The 21,869-nt window shown below is 39.5% G+C and overlaps 2 protein-coding genes across 4 annotated transcripts; one reads left to right on the forward strand and one right to left on the reverse strand.

Moving 5' to 3' along the window:
- Positions 1–44: 44 nt before the first annotated feature.
- On the reverse strand, positions 45–2,003 carry LOC133734625 (uncharacterized). The gene has a single exon (XM_062162235.1). The coding sequence runs from the start codon at positions 1,981–1,983 to the stop codon at positions 268–270; it is 1,716 nt and encodes a 571-aa protein (XP_062018219.1). The 5' UTR covers positions 1,984–2,003; the 3' UTR covers positions 45–267.
- A 14,755-nt stretch (positions 2,004–16,758) lies between these two features.
- On the forward strand, positions 16,759–21,278 carry LOC133733555 (protein NRT1/ PTR FAMILY 5.5-like). 3 transcript variants are annotated; one of them, XM_062161186.1, is made up of 3 exons: positions 16,759–17,214; positions 18,138–18,352; positions 19,923–21,278. In XM_062161186.1, exons 2-3 carry the CDS (start codon positions 18,173–18,175, stop codon positions 21,258–21,260), a joined length of 1,518 nt encoding a protein of 505 aa, XP_062017170.1. In that variant the 5' UTR covers positions 16,759–17,214; positions 18,138–18,172; the 3' UTR covers positions 21,261–21,278. The 3 variants fall into 3 exon arrangements, with proteins under 3 accessions (XP_062017170.1, XP_062017168.1, XP_062017167.1); XM_062161184.1 differs by lacking the exon at positions 16,759–17,214 and adding an exon at positions 17,648–18,017; XM_062161183.1 differs by lacking the exon at positions 16,759–17,214 and adding an exon at positions 17,648–17,998.
- Positions 21,279–21,869: the final 591 nt, after the last annotated feature.

Here is a 21,869-nt window from a genome sequence, read left to right on the forward strand (position 1 = left end):
AATATATATGATTCCACATTTGCTGTCTTAACACCAATGCTCATGAAAATTAAAGGAAAAAAAAAAAAGATTTAAAAGAAAAAAAGCAAAAGAGAAATTTCATTAGATGCAAATGTCCATGCTAAAACAGTGTCATTTTAGATCTCTGCTATCAATAGTGACATTTTCATCTGGAATGCCATAACTAAATTGATCACCTACTGTCTATTTCCACATCACAACAACATTATAAATCATTCCCTCTGCACTATTGCTAAAGTCGATGTTTTACTGTGCTGAATCCAGAAGAACCAAGTACTTGGCTATGGCTTCACCTTCTTTGGTAACTTCAACGTCATAGTCAGAGAGAGCGTCTTGTTGTGCCAGTTCTTCAGCAAGTTCACTCTCCATTTCTGCATCACGCTCTGATGCATTACTAGAACTTCCAGCTTGATCATTTTGATTCTGAAGCTCTGACGCATTACTAGAGCTGCCAGCTTGATCATTTTGATTCTCAAGCATTGAAGCAAGAGAATTCGCAATGTCACTAGCAGCATCAGATTGGCTATTGTTGTTATCAGAAACTGTGGAGATTGCCGCTGATTGGCTAACACCATTTGTTGGATTTGATGCTTGTACCGAGAGTAATCGATGGATTACGTCGTCCATTGTCCCTCCAGCCTGCAAAGCTTCGTCTACTAATGATCTTTCAAAGCCCATGCGTACAAGTGCTTCAACTGAAGCATCTACTGCTCGGCGCTGACGTTTCCTTTTCCTTGATTCAAGTTGTTCTTGTATGGAAGAATTAGTTTCTGGATTTGTCAAATCATCTAATGCCTTCTCACTGTCATTCTCATTTCTTCTAAGCGCTTCAGCAGCAAGCTCTTTTTGGAACCCAATGAAGACCAATTCATTCAATCTCTCCAAATCCACAGCTTTCTTCAGGGGTGTCACACCATATGTCTTTTGCTCCTTAATTTCATGTTGCCGCCGGATATCATCTTCCCGTTTTTGGTCTCTCTTTGCCTTTTGCTCAACAAGAAAATCAACGGCACTGGAAACATCTTGATTGCTCATCCGCAAAGCCCTTTTTGCATCTAGTTCTTTAAATCCCATGCTCATCACAAGTGAAAGAGATTCATCCGACACTTGTAGCAGCCTGAACTTTTCTTGGGCAGAAGTCAGAACCTTCTTAGATTTGTCAACCTCGCCACTATGATACGCCACCACCCCTTCAAGCAGCTCCAGTCTCAAATGTAGTGCACGCTCCGGATACCTACCTGCCTGAAGCAGTCTCACACGAGAAGCATCCTTCCCGTGAGCTCTTTCGAGTCCTTCTCTAGCCTTCTCAAGCCGAACTCCCGCCACCGAGAGACAGTTGATGTCTCTGAGCATGAAATAACACCAAACCATATCAATTTGCAGTATAGAAGGATTGTCAACCAGCTCAATAACCTTGGGGTCGCATAGAGAGAAGGCCTCCTCTCCCATGCTCAACACCTCCAATGCATCTTTGTAATTCTGTTCTTTAATCAGTTTCTTTGCATCTGTATGAAGCATCAGACCCATCATGATTGCCTGCTGATCAGTCTCGGTTCCCATCTTTACTTTCTTTCCGGTTTGATCTTCAAGTTCTATATTGAAGTCTTCAATTGGCAATGAACCATCTGCATGTCTCTTGGCCATTGCAGTCGCAGCTGCCTTGATTCGAGCCAATCTCCGAGAGCGTTCGCCTTCGGCCATCAACTCCTCACCCAAAGACTTGCCCTCCTGAGCACTAACCCTACTAGCAAGAACCTTAGAGTTGTTCTTAATACCTAATTGGGTCAAATTCTCGCTCCCATCTCCATCCTTCAATACTTTGCCTGCGCAGATCAGATTGATGGAGTTGGGCTCGCAGTTCGATCGCTTTGCAACCTCTTGTCTCAGCATTGATACTGTCCAATTGTCCAATTCGACTTCTAGCACGCCCGCCCATGCCCCTGCAATTTTTACTTTCGCCATGAGAGAAATAGAGATCGAGGGGATCACAAAACCCTAATTTATAAAGAGTAGTCCTTTCCCAGCTTGGTTTTGGTAGGACCTCTCTCTCTGTTAGTGTGCTATACGTACTGCTACACCATATTTTATTAGATTAGATCTAATCCTACAATTCCAATATTTTCACGATATAGACAAAGAAACCAAAACCAAATGATAGGAAACCATAATCCTGCATTATAAGAAAACCGTCAAAGTTCCTCCTTGGAAAAGGAATTGTTATTCTTTATGCTTGGTGGAATCATGAACAGGTTTTTGTCAGTTAATCTTGAAGTTTAGACCATCTGCCAGAATTTTTCATTCTCGTCCTTTTTGTTATTTTTAATTTTATTTTCAATCCTTACACAAAATTAAATTTATGCTCTTTTACAAAGAAGTTTTTCTATTGGAGTGTCTAAATTTTGCTTACTTGACCTATCTGTTTTATGAATTAGTAAACCATCCTCCCATAAAATGACTAGGTACAATGATTATTAAAATATCAGTATTAATTAAGCCAATAAGGCTTATGGTTAAATTTTCAAAAACTCACAATTTACCATTCTTTGATTATAGTCTAAAAATCTATAATTTAACACATGAAGGATAAAATAGTAAATATAACAGCAAACTGAATTGAAGAAATTACAAAAAAAAAAAAATCTTAGACGTTTTGTTAACTGCAATGGCAGTTTCTTTTTTTTTTTTTTGGAGTTGGTAGTTTAAATAAAAAAATTGCTTATTAAACAAAAAGTTCTTTTTTTTTTTTTTGAAGAAAAAAAAAGTTATTCATAAAAAATAAACATTTTTTAGATAAATTACTAAAACAAACTCTTTTTTAGAAATACTAATAAAAACTCAAACAAAATATTATAAACACAAATAAAATATAAAAATAAAAATAAAAAAGGCCAATTGACACACGCTTGAGCGTGTGTTAAGAGGCTAGTGTGTGTGTATATATATATATACTAGATGGGCCTCACACATTATGTGTGAAAATTGATATATATTTTTTAAAACAGAGAGTGGGTAGTTTTTTTTTTTTTTTTTACAGGAGTTGGCAATTTTTTGTGGAAGTTTGTGGTTTTTTTTTTCACGTACTTATTTGCTTCTCATTTTTTTTTCTTTTTTCTATTTTCTGTTTATTTTATAAATTGACTATTTTACCCTATCTGTTTTATGAGTTTAGAGTTTTTTAAATAATTCAGGTGTTCAAGTAAAACCCTAATTTGTGTTTGGCCCAAACTCTAGGTTACTTGACCTAGTGTTAATAGGGTTTAATTAGAAGAATCTAGAGATTATATTTCCTTGTATGATTCAGACTCTATGCATTGTAATCCTCTATATAAAGAGGTCACTATTATTAATGAGAACACACAGCAATTTTCTCTCAATTTCTGATTCCCTAAAACACGTTATCAGCACGAAGCCCTAACCCTGAAACCCTAAATTCATAACCCTCAAATCCAGGAAAAGCTGACCACCTTGAAGCCATAAACTCCAGGAACTCGGAACCGGCGACGCCACCCCCAGAACAGGCCGGAATCAACCTGAACCCGCCTTTGGAAGTGACTGAACCGGCCCCAAGAAGAATCCGTAGATCCCCTGCCTGGTTCACATCCTTACCGTCCACTTTTCACCGCCATCCTCTGTTAGAAGCTGCAGCCCCACCCCAGATTCCAGGAACAGAAAAAATCCTTCCCGGAACCGGCCATTAAAATTCCGAACCAGCTAGCAGTATCACTGCATCCTTGAACCGCCACCGATCTGCCCTAATCCTTGTTCCATTCAACCCAAGTCATAGACAAGCCCAGAGGAAAACGAAAGCCCAGAAGCCCAGTTGTAACAGAAGCCCGCATGCCAGAAAGAAGGGGAGTAGCACCTGGCCCACTGACGTCAGCCCACTACCCCACTGACGTCATCCCACCTCAGACGCCACATCAGCACTGCCACGTCAGCGTCCAGTCAACACCAGCGTCAGCGTCAGCAGCCACGTCAGCACCGGTCAACGCCAGTTGACCATTTCCGGCAACTATTCCGGCAGCCGACGGTGACTTTTTCCGGCGACTTTTCGACCACTTTTTCAGGTCAAATTTTCCGGCGACTTTTTGACCACTTTTTATTTCTTTTCTCTTCCTTTTCTCGGGGACTTGTAACCTTCCTTCTTCTACCCCCCTTTCTTTATCATAGGGGAGACCAAATTAAGCCGAACTGTGGGGGTTCGTGCTCACTCCAAGCTTGGAGCTTGTAGAGTCCTCCAAACTTAGAGTTTGTTGAGATAAAATGATCGACCACAAACATTATTGTTTCGATCTAATCCAACCCCTCTTGGAATCGAATTTCTTGGAAGCAACTACGCTCAGAAATTTTTTCGTGGTAGCATTTTTCGCTCCGAAACTAACCCTAATCTTTTGTTGTTTTTCAGGATGAGTAACCTGAACAAGTTGAGCTTCGCTCCACTAGAGACAATAGGCGCAGGATACCACAAGTGGGTCTGTGATGTGCGCCAGCATCTTAAGGCTGATGGGATCTTGAGTACGATCCAAGAGCCAAGTCAGAACGTGCTTACTCCTCAACAAGCTACCGCTTTTGAAGAGAATAGAGCTACGAGAGAGGCCAATGAAGCTAAAGCCATAATTCTTATGACAAGTCACATGAATGACGCGCTCCAAAATGAGTACCTCAATGAGGAAGAGCCCAGAAAACTATGGGTAGAACTCGAGCAGCGTTTTGGCAACGTTCGTGACTCCCTGCTTCCTAATTTAGAAGTGAGATGGCATAGCCTCCGCTTTTGTGATTTCAAGTCTGTACTTGACTACAATTCGGAAGCACTTCATATCAAGTCTTTGATGGAATTCTGTGGGCAGAAAATCACTGATACGATGTTGATCGAGAAGACTCTCTCCACCTTCCCCGTCTCTGCATTGATGATACCCAAGAACTATCGGATTGATGTAAATGCTAGACGCATCACAAGGTTTCATGAGCTTATTGGTGCCATGAACGTAGTTGAAAAGCACGACAACATACTTGTGAAGAACTATAATTCTAGACCCGTGGGAACCAAGCCAATTCCGGAGTCTAATTATAGTCGCGCCCCTAAGGGAGGGCGCCAGGAGCGAAACCCTAAGGAAAGGGATTATTCTGGACGTTCTGGTCCATATTCTCGCCCCAAAGAGGAAGGAAACTGCCAAGATAGGCGTACACAAAACCGTAGAGGTCAACGTGTTAAGAGAGAGATCGAGAGGCAGATCCTCCGGCCATGGTGGTGGCGCCACCAAGGATCATAGCCGACCCCAACGCGCTCTAGGCGCGCCTCGATCAAGGGAGCTTGACCATGATGATGCTTGTCTTCGGTGTGGAGCGTCCGGACATTGGGCTAAAGCATGTAATGCACCCCAGAATGTTACTAACGCGTACAAGACGTATCGTGAAGCAAGGGAAGTAAATTACATGGAGCAAGAAGATCAAGATGACGATCTCACTCTAAGGGTTGAAGACTTCAAAGGCCAAGATCCAGAGACTGGCGATTTTGATTAAGTCTTTTTATTTTCCAAGAGATGTAATAGGCAATTGCCATATATGTTTGTAGTAGATTCTAATGGTTTAGTATTTCTTCAAAGTAGGCTCACCCAAAGTAAGTGTGATGTCTAGGAAGGTTTTGAGACTAGTGACACTTAAGCGAGCCTTGCTCCACCGACATCTCTCTACTCACCTGGTCACATTTATTTTGGAATTACCGAAAGAAGTTAGACGACTACCATTATTTTGCATTAGCTAGCATTTTGGATTAGATTTTCTTTCGTCAAAGAGACAATGATGTAACTCCGTTGGCTTATGAATAAAATTTTGAGTTCTTTTCATTATGACTCCATTTTAATTCTGAACATATTACTTTGTGACTACGATGGCTGGGCCATCAGTATTAATTCAAGGACATGGAATAGCCCAAGTTTCCCTTTCCAAATGACACCTTGATTACTGTCACAGAAACTCTCTACGCTCCTAGGGCAAATCGCACCTATGGATAGCCAACGGATTCCATGCGAAAACGCATGTAGAGAACGGAAATGAGTTCCTTTGCAATACCTCTAATGATTGCGAACAAAGGCGCATCTTAGAGAAGTTTATGTGTCTCTCTAGTGGACTCTATATCACTATTTGAGCTATTAAATCCAATAAATTTATGAGAGAAGAACTCTTGGATTTAGACACATATTGGCTTTGTCACGACAGGATAGGTCATCCTGGTCATGATATGATGATCCGTCTACTAAAGACTTCACATGGACATCTTTTCTCTCGAGCGAAATGAAGCATGAATCAAAAGTTGATTCCTGGACTAAGTGTGACCGACGCTGCTGCCTAGGGCACCGCCTCCGTCCACCACCAGCCTAGGGCTGGCGTAGTCCCTATCCATGACGCCATGGATGGCGTCCATCATGGTGATGGCACCCCAGGTGATGCTGCAATCACCAACTTTACTTCAAATAGCGTTTCAAACGCTCAAGCCCAACCAAAATCCTCATTGGTTACTTCTAAAGCCTCTCGCTCGTTTTACAAAGCTCATTCCTTAGGGAAACTAGGACTGAGACCGTCCTATGCAAAGGATATGAAAATACTCACTTTGTTCTTACATAGAATCCATGGGGATTCTCTGGACTGATTCAACCAACTTGCGGATGTTTAAATATCTCATGATGTTGGTTGACACGCAAACACGTTGGTCACGTGTTGTGCCATTGTCCACTTGTAATGCTGCTTATGATACACTCCTTATGATACACTCCTAGCACATATCATATGACAACAGGCTCACTCCCTGAATCATCCTATTCAGTCAATTGGATTTGACTATGCTAGTGAGTTTACATCGAAGACTTTCGATGGTTATTGCATTGGGACTGATGTTGGACATCATATTCCCATGAGCACACCCAAATGGTCTTGCGGAAACGACTACGATGGTAGTCCGGACATTGGTAATGCGCACCAACCTCCTTATATCTGCTTGGGGTGATGCAATATCGCATGCAGCTATGCTAATTCGTCTACGACCCACCGCCACTCAATCTACCTCTACGTTACAGCTAGTGGCTGGGTACAAATATCGTACTTATGCATATTTGAGTATGCTATTTATGTGCCAATTGCGCCGCCACAACGCTCTATAATGGGTCCTTACAGACGAATGAGCAACTCAGTTGGATTTGAGACTCCAACAATCATCCGCCACTTAATGCCCTTGCATGGCGATGTCCTTACCGCTAGATTTGCGGATGTCAATTTGATGAGATAGTCTTCCCGTTGTTAGGGGGAGATAATAACACAGATGTTCAGCAGGAACGACAGGAATTGTCATGGCCTGTCCCCACTATGTCTCATCTCTATCCCAACTAAAGTGACGAGATCACACAAATATGCTGCAAACATGCCTGCAAGGAAGGACGTCCCTACGAGAGGACGTAGAGCCATCCTACACGGAGGTAGGCATGGTGCCAACGCCAAAGAGAGTGGCACTCTGGCGTTACAGGCCATAGCCCCAGCTAGGATACATGGGAGGCCCGTGGGTTCGAAGGATACTTTGACACACTCCAATCCTTTGATCATCGACACTCAAAATCCGTCTCATGAGTATCTTCCGGGTTATGGTTATCGTTGGGGGACGCCTCAACGTCAGAACTATTCCTGAGAATATAGAACTCTATGAAACTTACACTAGTGTACATGAGATGTGGGATAGAAACTCCATCATAATTGATGATGTAGTTGCGCATGAGTTTGTTGAGTCCGATGATATCGAACCATGCTCCGTTGATGAATGAATGCCAACGTAGAGAAATTTGGCCTAAATGGAAAGATGCGATCCAGGTTAAGTTGGATTCTCTAACGAAGAGGAGGGTTTTTGAGCCAATGATGCCAACACCTCCTAACATAAAACCTATTAACTAATAGGTCTTTGTTAGAAAGTGTAGTGAGAAAAAGATATGGTAATCTCGCCTTATGGCGCAAGGCTTTTCACAAAATGCCCTGGAATCGACTACGATGAGACATATTCTCTCGTAATGGATGTCACTACACTCCACTACCCTGTCAGTTTGGTAGTTTCCAAATAACTGATTATGCAGCTTACAAATGTGGTCACTACGTATCTCTATGGGGATCTAGATACGGAATATACATGAAGGTTCATAGTGAACTTCATTTACCCAAGTCAAGTGGCTCTAGACCACGGAGCGCGTTTTACAAAGAGGTTGAAACGCTCACTAAGATGACTACTTGATTGGGAATGGATATGCCCACGCGTTTCCATAACAAGTTTCGGATTCTATCGCGGTTCATGTTGGATATGATCTTCATTGGAAGCCCTTAAAGAGTTAAGGGAAACAGCTGAACACTAGAAATCCGAGTTTGAGATGAAGGATTTTGGGAGAACACGATTATGTCTCGGTTTGGAACTTGAGCATCGTGTTGATAGATGCTCAGGCATTTTGATAAGGTCAAACCTTCAAGCACCCCCATAATCGTCCGTAGTCTTAATCCTAAAAAGGATCCTCTTCGTCCGAAGGATGATGGCGAAAATGTGCTAGAAGCGGAAGTGCCCTACATAAGTACAATAGCCGCATTATTGTACTTATCTAAATACACAAGATCGGACATCTCATTTGCAATGAACTTGTTAGCTAAATATAGCTTTGCGCCAACGCGACGCCATTAGATTGGTGTAAAAGATATTTTTCGATACTTGAGAAGTATGATTGATATGGGCTTGTTCTATCGATCTCTACAGAGAGACGATGGATTCGGACCCATCACACACCAGGAACGCCGCCAACACTAGCCTGAGTCCACTATCCCCATCCCAAAACGATAAGCGTTTTGGAAGGTTTTGCTGATGTTGGGTATCTCTCTGACCCATACAAGGGTCATTCCCAAACTGATTAAGTGTTCACCATGGGAAAATACCGTGATATCTTGGAGGTCTACATAACAGACCTTAGTCGCTATATCTTCGAACCATGCAGAGATTATTGCTCTTCACGAAGTGGTTCGTGAATATATATGGATTGGATCCATAGGTACGCATGTTCGAACAATTGTGGTTTGAAGTCTACCACAGATGAGCCTACAAGCATTTAGGATAATGCTACATATTTTGAACAAATGAAGCGGGGCTACATCAAAAGCGACAACACCAAGCATAATCAACAGCAGCAGACTCTCCTCAAGATCAAAGCGAACTAGGTTCGATCTGAGGACAGTATGGCAGACCTGCTCACTATGTCATTGCCTAAATCCACGTTCGAGAAACATGTGGCAAGAATTGACTTGCGGAAATTATCTGAACTCCCATGATCGTAGTCATCAGAGGGAGTCGCAGACATCAGGGGGAGATGTCTACATGTTCGTCTCGAAGCGTGAATGGTGTGTTGTGCTCTTTTTCCCCTTCGACCGATGTTATTTTTGTCCCACTGGGTTTTTGTTACTCGGCAAGGTTTTTAGCGAGGCAACGAGAGAAGCACCGCGTTTGAGCAACACAAGGGGGAGTGTTCAAGTAAAACCCTAATTTGTGTTTGGCCCAAACTCTAGGTTACTTGAGCTAGTGGTAATAGGGTTTAATTAGAAGAATCTAGAGATTATCTTTCCTTGTATGATTCAGACTCTATGCATTGTAATCCTCTATATAAAGAGGCCCCTATTATCGATGAGAACACACAACAATTTTCTCTCAATTTCTGATTCCCTAAAACATCAGGGTCATTATGGTATATTTTTTCTATTTTGGCTAACAAAACCTCTTCTCTTAATAATAGTACTAGCATTTCTCCACACATGCTCTGCATGTGCAAGTTATTATTATTTTTTTTTTCAGAAAATAAAAAAGAAAAGAGTTGGTTATTGCAGAGAAAAGAAAATGGGAGAGAGAAAAGTGGGTTGTGGGTATTTTTTTTAATTTTTTTAATAAAAATACATTTTGTAAATGTCTTAATTATCCTTGTGATTTAATTAATTCTCAAAGTTTATTTATCTTCTAGGGTCAATTCTGTCAAAATTTTAGATTTTGGCTGACAAAGCCTCTTCTCTTAATAATAGTATAGATATATATATATTTTTTTTTTCTCTCCAAATCTCTCAAATCAATTATTATATAAATGACATTATCCATTTCCATTTTTCAATCTCACTAGGACACTATTGTTAAAGCATATTTTTTTTTTGAATGAAATTCAACATTTCTCATTAATAGTCTCAAGCTAGAGCAGTACATTACATACCTTTCCACTGCCTTGAGAAACAGAGGGCAAATAAGAAAACATGGTATATATATCTAGTACCACTCATTAACGAACATCCATGCTCACTTATTCTAAACAGGCCTGTCTTACGAAACGATTGCATAGTAAATAAGCATAGTACATAAAAGACTTAAAAGGAAGGCTAAAGAAAAGCCTTATGAGCCCATACCCTCCACCAGGATCCCATAACCGAAACCCTAGTAAGCCGGAGCCCGCTTGTTTGGTCCAAACTTGGGCCAAAATCCACAATCTTGACACCCAATCTGTTTTGAGTACCCAAAATGATCTAGGCACCCAAAGCTTCCCAGAATTGGGCGGCAAACTTGACCTGGACCATACAGCAGATTTGGGTCGCCCAATCGAGTTGGACCTCGAGACTAATCTTGGCACCCAACCCAGAATGAGCATACCCATTCTTGCTCCGATCACTGTCACAGCCTCCACCTCCGCCGCACATACAAGATGCAGGCCATCTCGTCTCCTAGTCGGATCCACGACCGAATTCAGATCTCGCAAAACTTTAATCTAACACCGAGAATCAGCAAGACTTTCCACCTTGAGACGGCCCCGACGCGACCGAGACCAACCACCGTCATCAGACTCTTCTTCCTCTACAAGTTTGCTTCGGCGATGAACCCCTGGCCTCACCATTTTCCTCAGATCCCAGAGCTCGATGACTCTAGAACAAGGCCTCCTCAAGTTCAAACCCGAGGGCCAGCCTCCTATCCACCCCCATCTTGAGGCAAGTCGGAGATCCGATTCATCAGAAAGGGTGGATGCAGGAGCACCATACCGCCAATTGCCGCAAACTTTACTCGCTACTAGGAGCAAGCCATCGTTGTCGCTTGGAGGAAAGCGCACGAGGCTCGTCCTTGGAGGTCTGCCTCCGACGCCTTCTTGGTAGTTTCCACCTCTCTCCCCAACGGGTAAAGAGTTGGCATAAATTGAGAAAGTGATTGACGATAAACATCGCCATTGAAGCCGCAGCCTAAGGCGGCTAGGGTTGAGAGCCATTATGATTCCGAAAATATTGTTAAAGCATTCAACGTTATTGAATAAGAATTAGAACTATTATTCAAATACCTCAATAAAACTCTCTCTGTCTCTCCCTCTCTCTGAGTTCCATGATATAATTTTAAATACCTTGATTATTGATTTTTATTATATACAACTCTTTTAATTTATTACATTATTATTGCGAGAATCACAAAATTTTGTTATGCTTTTATGAAAGAGTTAGGTGAAAGAAAATTTATTGGGCTTTTCCACTTTCCTACATGTAAGAATGATACGACATTTGTATAAATTTTTTTCTCTTAAATCATATTTTATAGTTTCCTTAATACACACACACACAAACGTTTTGTTCACAAACTAGTACATTAGTTTAGGTGGAGTAATTACTACAAGTAGAACAAAAATGACCATTTTTACATCAATTATTGTAAATTGTGGTAAAATGCATACTCATTGAAGTAATCATTTCATTAATGATAAAAACATAAAGATTTACCACTCTAACAACAAATTTATCGTCACACTTGTTAAATTGTCCATAAACTAGTAAATAGGTTGTAGGTGGAGTAATTACTACAATTAGAACAAAAATTATCGTTTTTACATCAATTGTTGTAGTTTTTGGTAAATTGCGTCGATTGAAAGTAATTACAACTTCGATGATGGAAATTACACAATATATTACTTAAATTACGTAAGGGAGAACTTCATTACACCAATGAGAACATACGTGCATGCTTTAGTCAAAATATAATGGTTTGCCTATATGATAACACATTGTGGTAACATTTGTAAATTTGTTCAAAAAACAGTAATAACAAGTTGTACGTGAAGTAGTTATTACATCTAAAACAAAGATTATGTATTTTTACATTAATTGTTGTGGTTGTCGTAAAATGCATGTAAAAAGAATTATATTTGGTTAAGGAAACTACTAATGCTATAATTAATTAGTAATAAAGACTATTTAATTAATATTAATTCCATGAGTCTATATTAGAAGTCTTTTGTTTTTGAGGAAAAAACGTAATTGTTAATAGTGTAATTGTTAGTTGATAATCAAACATTAATTGGCTAATGATAAAATTAATTAGTAATAAATACTGTTTAACAAATAATAATTGGCTACGAACTAAACAAGTTACCAAATTTCTAATACTTTGGACCATTAATTAGATACTAGCCTTCCTCCACACATGCAGAGCATGTGCAATTAAATTTTTTTTTTTTTCAGAAAATAAAAAAGAAAAGATAATGAAAGAAAACAGTTATTGCATAGAGAAGTTAGTGGGAGAGAAAAGTGGGTTGTGAGATTTATTTTGTTTATTTTTATTAATAAGAATATAATTTATAATTGTCGTAATAGCCCCTGTGATTTAATTAATTCTCAAAGTATTTTAATCTCTTAAGGTCATTTCTGTCAAAATTTTTTATTTTGGCTAACAAAACCTCTTCTCTTAATAATAGTATAGATATTACTAATTCAATGGTCCAAAATATTTAACAAAATTGGTGTATGGCGAACACCTAGGTACCTAAGAAAATTCCCTTACTACTAGTCATCTGAATAACAAAAGAAAGTTAACTGACATTATAGTATGGGTGTTCTCAGGAGGACAATGCCTGCCGTAAGCTCCGCGGTGCAAGTGAGGCAGAAAACAGAGCAACGTAAGAAATTTGTTCCCTCACCATTATCGATTAGTTTATAAGAATTTTATAAACACCCTAAACAATGTAACCTACCACTATCAGGAATGTATTTTACTACATACTCTTACGAAATATTTTGTTTTAATGAAAATCATTGTTAATGTTTCAGGCATGCCTTGACAGCTTTGAGGTGATGAATCGTGAATATCTAACCTTGAAGGAGAATCTGAACAACATTGCTCATGCAGGTAATTTTATTAACACATTGGTGACTTTGATGTTTGGATTTTCGTATTTATTTTCACTGCAAACTGCTAACTTTTCTAATATTCTGATCGATATGCTGGATTATGCAGATGGAGAGCACAATTTATGATAATGTCTGAAGACGTACGTACACCTTAAGTAGAGAGCTAGTTTGTTTGCTGATTCCAGTCTTCTCGGCCGATTAGATGTTAGATTTCTATATATATGATGAGCATGAAATAAGTTGGCCATGGCTACCACTAAATTGAGTATATGTTATATACTCATTTAGGATTAGTAATCATGTTTACGGTTGTTTTATATTGGGAAAATTAATGTTTAGTCCCTGAAGTATGCCTTCATCCTCGTTTCAGTCCATGCTTTTCTAATTTAATCCCAAAGTCCCTGAACTGATCACAATTTTCAATCCAACCGGTCCATTCCCTCCATTTCCTCCGGTTGCTCGATGATGTGTCAGTTATGTACTTGCTAGCTCAGCGCCACGTAAGACACAGATTGTGTAAAGTGACTAGAATGCCCATGTCCCCTATTACGGTAGTTTTAGACCTAGCGTGAGAAAACTCGAGGAGAGAGAAAATAGATCTGGGTTTCTGTCTCCCTTCCACCAGTGCCTCACCCCCATCACCATCGTGCTCATAGGCCTCTGACTATCCACTGGCAGCCTCTTTGTCATTCGGCGATGCCCAAAAGTAGCCCACGGGACCTCCGACGAGTCAAACCAGGCCTCCAAGATGTCTACTGACCCCTGAAGGTAGGCTTACGCGCTGACGGAGTAGCACCCACTATTGCTTTGGACACCCAGACCTTCATGGTTGTTCGACTTGTCTCTCTCCAGCTGGTCATCGTCACCTTCCATCACCCTCAATTTCTCCAATCTGAAAATTTCATGTTCTGGGATCATGGATGGGAGAGAGATGAAATGAGAGGCACTCCAGGTTTGGGTTCTGATTTTTCTCTCTGACAGTCGACGAACTCCAGTTGCTTTCATGGCTCACCACCGTCACCATCACCTTCGTAGGCCTTTGGCGGATCAGCCTTAACCATCACATCTCCGGCCAACATTCCGGCAACACTCATCACCTCCTCTCGGTGATTCATCACAAGCTAGTCATCTGGCAACAATTCATCCCGCAACAACTCATCTAGGCACCTGCTCCCGGCGACAGCAACACCTACTCTCAGTCTCGCCACCACTCTAACTTTCGACAGCCCGACTCCCAACTTGCACCCGACACCCAAATTGTCGAACTGCTTGTCTGGGCATATACTTTTAGAAAATCTGGGCTAATATGGCAAATGGGTACGCTCTAATTTTGATGTTTTAATTGAAGCTTGGTGTTGATTGTAATAGGCATCCACATCCCACCATCATACCATCACCCCTATCCTCTTCATCCCAGTTTGAGCAATTGCTTAGTACACCCACGATGGCAAAGCACAAGCCCTTACATTCAAATGAATTAGCCGATTCCGATCAGCTGAAACAAATCGTCCAGCACATCAGAGCAAGGATCCCATCGAGAACGTACAAAAATTTCTCCCTCAGGGTACCTCCAATTTTGCTTTGCTTTTGGTTGTTTTGATTTCGTGTTCATGATTTGCTGTAGTAGTCAAACTTACCATTTTGGAGGAAATTTTGGAAGAAACTGAAGCAGGGGCATTCTTGTCATTTTACAAATTCCGTGTCTTACGTGGCGCTGAGCTGGCAAGTATATAACTGACATGTCACCAAGCAACCGGAGGAAATGGAGGGAATGGACCAGTTGGACTCACTTTGAGTTCAGGGACCTTTGAGACTAAATTAGAAAGACAATGACTGAAATGAGGACGAAGCCATACTTTAGGGACTAAACAATATTTAGCCCTTTTATATTTTAACTTGCGAATAAGTTCATTGTTGATTAGGTGAACATTATGTATGTGTCTGTTTGATGAGTTCGATCACTATCGAAGTATGAGAGTGTTATTTATGATTGGGTTTGATATAACTATTAGATTATTGTTTTATTTGTTATATTTTTTTTTTTTGAAATATAGATTATTGTTTTATATACAACCAAGGATTCAGAAACATAGCGAGCATTACTCGATTCATATATACAATAACAATTGAAATAACTCGATGGTCACTAGTAATAGAATAATTAGTCCCAAATTAAGCCCAAGAGAAGAGAAGAAGAAAGCAACCAAAATTAGAGACAAGCAACCAGATATAAAGGATGGCTATGTAGAATCTGTCAAAGAAATTGGAACATAAGAGAAACGAATTGACTAGATCAACTTGCGGGATTTCCCTTAGATTATGTGATAAATGTGAGGAAAATTATACAATATGTTAATAAATGATGCATGAAAATTGAGTCCAATAAGTAGTTAATGTACATAAAACTAGAAGGAAAACACACATACTGTGTGTTTATTTATTTAATTTTAAAAATCAATATAAATAAATTTATTAGTACAACACATGAATTTCATAACCAAGATGTGAAGAAACAGAGACATGAAAAGCTCATGCATCCTACTATTCTACTAAACACTAACCTAGCTAGATGTAGGATGAAAATTAACACGGACGCATAATCCATTAGTTCATCCCTAGCTAGTAATCAATTAATCCCTTCTATTTTGGCATTTCGATCTTCACTTCCATCTCTCGAGCTCACTGATTGAAGAAGATCATGGCCGGAAATCATCTCAACCAAGAGCTCGATCAGTGAACCTCATCCGCTCCTTCCAAGAATGGGTCAGATAATCAGCCTGTCAGGAAATGCAACTCTAACACAACCTACGTATAGAGTATCATTAAGACAAAAACAAAACCACAGCAAGTGGCTCAATTGATGCACTGGGTCCTACCACGGAAATATTCAAGATGTTGAACCCCCACATCTTGCATTTGAACAACAGACTGATTTAGTATTATTTATTGAATTATAAACCTGCCCAGCTGAGGAGTTGCAATGCCTTGTTGGCCGTCCGGATCTCCAGCGGATTAATCTTTGGACCAATGAACTAATTACAACATTTGGGGTTCAGGCTTCACGTCTCCCCCCCTGTATTCTGCAGTTTCATTAATCAAAGCTTGAGGACAGCCGCACCAGTCCCCTTCCAAAAAATAAGAAAAAAAAAATAATTACAATAAGCTAATTAGTAGCCATGGTAACTCGTCTCTTGATCAGTCTCGACAGAGCATTGTGGACACTAATTTTTTTTTTTTTGTCGAATTGTGGAGGATTACTCTGATTAGGGGTTACTAGATGAAGCAAGTGCAAATTTCTTTAGGGCCTGTTTAGATTTGAGGATTTGAGACTGTGGATTTGATCTTCAAATCCAAATCTACATGTTTGGCGAATTCTTTGCATACGTGTATTTAGATTTCAAACCATCTTGCTCAAATCCACTTATCCACACCACAGTTTTCTTACGATTTTTTTTTTTTTTTTTTAGAATGAATTTTCTTGAGAATTTAAAATTCCTACTCAAGGTAATTATTTGAAATCACTTTTGTTTCCATCTCATAAAAACAGAGGGCGTCTCTGGATCAATGTACCAAAAAAAGGGCGTCTGTGGATCAGCTCTGTTCACCTCTATTCAAACTCCAAAAATTCATCTCTGGAGCAGCTCGAGGAATCATCAGTCTCCGACGCGGTTCCTCGACCAGTTTACCCACAACGACGACCCAACGGTTTTCGGTCTTCTGGCAATCTCCCGGGGTCGGATTGGTTGTTTTGGCATCGCCTTGACTTGGTCGTTCTCTGTATGCTCTTTGTTTCATCAAACGAGCTTCGATAACAGAGAATCGAAGGAGAGAATGTAGCGGCTTTTCCGGCGGGTTCTTCACTGTCCGGGAACTTTATGGCGTCGCGGTGGCAGCAGTGACTTCTTCTCGACGTTGCGGGCTCCTCTGTGTTGTTTGTTTTTCAAAGCTCTGTCTCTCTCTGTTGGAGTTTTCTCATCACTCTATGTCTATCAGATCTGGGTAACTTTTTTCCCATGAAATCCTTACAGTAAAATTTTTAATCCAAATAAGAGCATTTGAAATATGTAATTTCAGAGTCCTACAGATTTTAAATCTAAATCCAAATTCACATTCAGTCTCCAAAGATAACCATTTTTACCTTGGTGAAGCAGACGGTGCCAGACAACAAATCGGAAATTAATTTACTTTTGTTTCTTCATTTTTGGTTTTTTAGTTACACACTATATATATATATATATATATTATTCCAACCTCCAGCTTGGTCTCCCATCTCGAGGTTGAGGTAGGATCTTAAGATCCGTGAAAGGGTAAAGTAGCTAATTTAGTTTAAAAGTATAAACAGGGAGAATAATAGTGCAGCTAGTCCTTTTCTTTTCAATATTCATCGAGAATATATAGTACAATATCATCGTCTTCCTTAGCTTCTCTCAAACTGTTGTTTCCTTGTCTGAGCTTTATTGATATTTATAGGAATATCAGCTTCTTTAATTATTCTTTCCTTGAAGTTGCTATCAATGAACTATGTACGTAGGAATATTATTATTGAAAAGGTCTTCCATAGATGGAAATTTCCTTCAACGGAGAAACCCTGAAGTACTTTTTTACTATAAATATTAATCAATCTACCTTCTATAACGAGAAAGATTGAAGATTCATATATAAGTCCACAAACCTCTTCTCTCCCTGCTCCTTTTCTCTTTCCCCCACCCAATTACCTTCCCCTCAACAATGGCCTCATCTAATACTCGGATGATTCAGATGATGGTTTGGGTGAAAATCGCTGGTAATTTGACCCTCATCAGGTCCTAGTTATGTGTTTCTGTTTTCTTAATTTTTCTTCTTTTATATAATGATATTTTCTTGGGATTGATTCTTAATTTCCCTTCTGCTGAATTTATTGAACGATCAATCTTGAATTGTAGTTCTGCAGAAGACGCATTTACTGACCGGATATGCAATGGGCACAATGATTACATACTTGACTAGTGTATGGAAGTTAAATCTCACAGATGCTGCCGCTGTCGTCAATGTGTATGCCGGCGCAGTGGCCGTAATGCGACTGGGCATGCTTTTTGTTGTTGATACTGTAATCGGTAACTATTGGTTGATCATACTCTCCGGTTGTGCTTACACCATGGTGAGTTAATTTCTCCCTAGCCTGTCGCAAATATGACATCATTGTTAAACTAGAGCATTCTGTATGAAAACATGGATCAACTAGAGCATTATGCACGTAAGAAAGCACAACCTCACTACTCGAAAGTTTTTGAACTCCTAACATGCAAATTCTTATATAGGGCAAACTACGTTAATTAATTGCATTACCCTCTAATTTACACCCAGAGACGATGCATATATTCTCTCTCTTTTCAATTTAGACAATTCCATTGTGTAGAAAGAGACAAGCAAGCGCCAAAGTGGTGTCAATTAAGAAAGCAATTATTAATTTCATTAGAAGATAAAGATGTGTAAAATGATATAATTTTTTCGGGTTCAAAATTTTCAGAGAGCAGAGGGTAGTGATTCGTCAAAATTATAAGGACAAGGATTGCAAAATGTAATTTGTCTGTTTTGTAATGACCCTCTTTACACATGTTTACGCATACGTCAATTTGTTTTCCTTTTTTTTTTTCAATATTTGAATCACCCAACTTAATTTGAGATTATTATTCAAAAACGTAAAGTGCTTTTCAAATTTGGTAAAAACGTTTTTGTACGAAAACATATTTAACATGTACTTCTCAAAACCAACTTTATAGTCACTGGTGACTAGGTGATGAACACCTTGATAGTATTTGATCCTTAATAAAAAGGCTAAGGTCATTTTCTACGTCTTTTTCTGTGGATGGTCTCCTTCTGTTTGTCTTCATCCGTCGTGTTCTTTGTTGGCGGATTTTGTCCTCCTCGTGTTGTCTATGAGACATGTTGGTCCGAAGCGGAAGTCGATGTGGTTGTTGGAAGAGAAGCAGCTAATGTGGTCCTAGTTGAGAGAGAGGTAGAGGACAGTGGAAAATGAGTCAGGTTTAGCTTCAGGTTTAGGATTTTAGGGTTTTCTAATTAAGGTCCAGTTCAAAGTACTGCAAGATCTTATTATATTTCTTGCATAGTCTTGGAAAACGACCTGTATTTATTTATTTGTCTTTCAAATGTTAACTTTTTTATTTCAATTTACTAAGTTGATTACGATTGTACCAACCATATTTTTGTCATTTGATCAACAAATTGAAAGCTATACATGCATAAAAACGTGGAAAGTTGGTTTTTGTATCTAAAAGATGAGCGAAGATGAACAAAGCTCTGTGTCTGCCTACTGAAGATGAGTTATCAAAAAGCTTCAAAACTATCTTGCAAAAGCAATTTCTTTGTATGTGATACTTCTTGCTCGTTGCATTTTTCGAATTTTTCTTTTTTTAAAAGGTTGAATACAACAATAAGACTTTGATTGGTTTTTGGATTATTACCATATTGAATTGAAGGAGTGGTAGGAACTTTCCCATTAACGAGGAGAGACAACGAAATGGGAGGAAACTTTTGTTTGGTTAGCTTTCTATCTTTGCTATTTGAACAAGGATTCTGTAAACCAATATGCATGCCGCTAGCTTTCTTAATTAGGCTTGAAAACACACACACTAACCCAATAATAATTTGAACACTACCAACTAATATGATTACAATTTACATACATGATTTTGGTTTAATGGATGCAGGGGTTTTTCCTCTTGACCATGTCAACACCACCAGTTCTTTATAGGGCAACAGGCACTTGTGGAGCATATGAGGCCGAGTGCATTGGCAAAGTACAAAAGATTCTCTTTTACACAGCCTTAACTCTAATAGCTTTGGGAGCCTCTGGTCGCTTTATGGTTCGTGCATTCAGAGAAGAGCAGTTGATCAAGCCACTATTAGAAGGCGCCAAAAAAATGAAGTTCTTTGCTCTGTCAGTGTGCCCTAAGAAAGTAAGGTTGCTGTCATTTCAAATTCTGGTCTCCACCCTGGTACTCGGGACAACTGCTTATTTAAAGCCTTGGTCGCTTAGGTTTGGGTTCCCTGCTATATTTACCTTGCTTGCAACAATTACTTTATTGACAAGTACTATACGTCCACACAAAGCACAAAGGAACCTTTTCACCAGGGAAGAAATCAGAAGCATCTTGCGCATGAGCCCTATATGTATTTTCCTTATTCCAATTGGTGTTGTATCGTCTCTTGGAAATACTTATTTCACTGAACAAGCAAGCAAGATGAATCACAGGGTTGGATCCTTAAAGGTTTCTGTTCTTTTCCTTTTAGTGCCCCGAAGTTTGGTCAGAAAATGGTTTAGCCAATCAAAATATTGTGCTAATAAGATTATTACTCCAAGAATTGGGATATCATTGTCGATGGCATTGGCGATTCTATGTTGTATCACAGCTGCATTAGTGGAAAACAGAAGGTTGGGCGTGGTTAAGAGACATGGTTTACTTAACAAGCCCGATGAGACAGTTCCCATGACCATGTTATGGTTGCTTCCACAGTTTCTTCTCGTTGGAGGCGTTTCTGGGCTTTCCGAGAAGTGCATTGCTCTTTTCTACACTGATGTGGTGCTTCACTGGCCGAAAACAGAAAAAGATGTCGATATACAAGCAAAGGACAAACCCAATTCCAAAGAACAAAACATTAAGTCCCCCATGGAACAGGCAAACGAAACACTCAAGCCTACAGAAAAGAATGATGAGGACCCCAATCAGGCAAAACAAGAAACAAAGAGTACAGAAAAAGATGGTGAGGGGCACATTGATCCCGAAAGGGCAAAACAAAAATCCAAGCGTCAATACATAGAGTTTTTTGTTGATGCTCTTGAGGGAATGGGAAATATAGGCAGTGTGGTGTTGGTCTATGTAGTGGGTGAAATAAAACATACTTGGTTCCAAGAAACGGTAAACCGAAGTCATTTGGATAATTATTACTGGACTTTGGCTGCATTGACTGCAGCTAATTTGATATTGTTTATTCCAGTAATATTCTACCTGTTGAGGTCAAAGAAATTCACTGCATTGTTTGCGTAATTTAGTCCTGAAAATTGTAATTTCATGTATGTCGTGTGTTTAAAGAATTTAGAATTTTCATTCTAAAAAAAAAAGAAAAAAAATTAGAATTTTCCCTTTAGAAAATACATATTTTCTAAATTAAGCCTAAGAGAAGGAGCTAGATTGGAATTGGACCAACCAAAATTAGACACGAAAAACAACCAGATTTTTTTTTTTTTTTTTTTTTTTTTGAGAAAATAGAACATATCAATAGTATGCCCCGGTTCATAGATTAAGAATAGTACAGAAGACTACTCCAATAAAACATTTCTGCTAGGAGTAGTCTATGTCACATAAAAATACCTCGCCTTGCAGGCAATCTATTCTACCTAACTTAATATGCCGAGCACGCAATTGTGGTACACTAAAGCTAAGTACTTCCACAAGACTCATAGAGCTATTCTTACAAGCATAGACAATTGATACTAGGAAAACCTATTAAACAACTATTGGTTCCTTACCCTGAGACGGGTTGGAACCATTGATAACATGGACTGAGCTGGGCCCAGCAACCCAATGCCCTAGCCAGATTTGATCTAAACACCCCATTCCTGTTTGGCATCCAAACTTTTCGACCGCCGCACAATA

This window comes from Rosa rugosa, chromosome 2 (genome assembly GCF_958449725.1).
Source record: "Rosa rugosa chromosome 2, drRosRugo1.1, whole genome shotgun sequence".
Lineage (NCBI taxonomy): Eukaryota > Viridiplantae > Streptophyta > Magnoliopsida > Rosales > Rosaceae > Rosa > Rosa rugosa.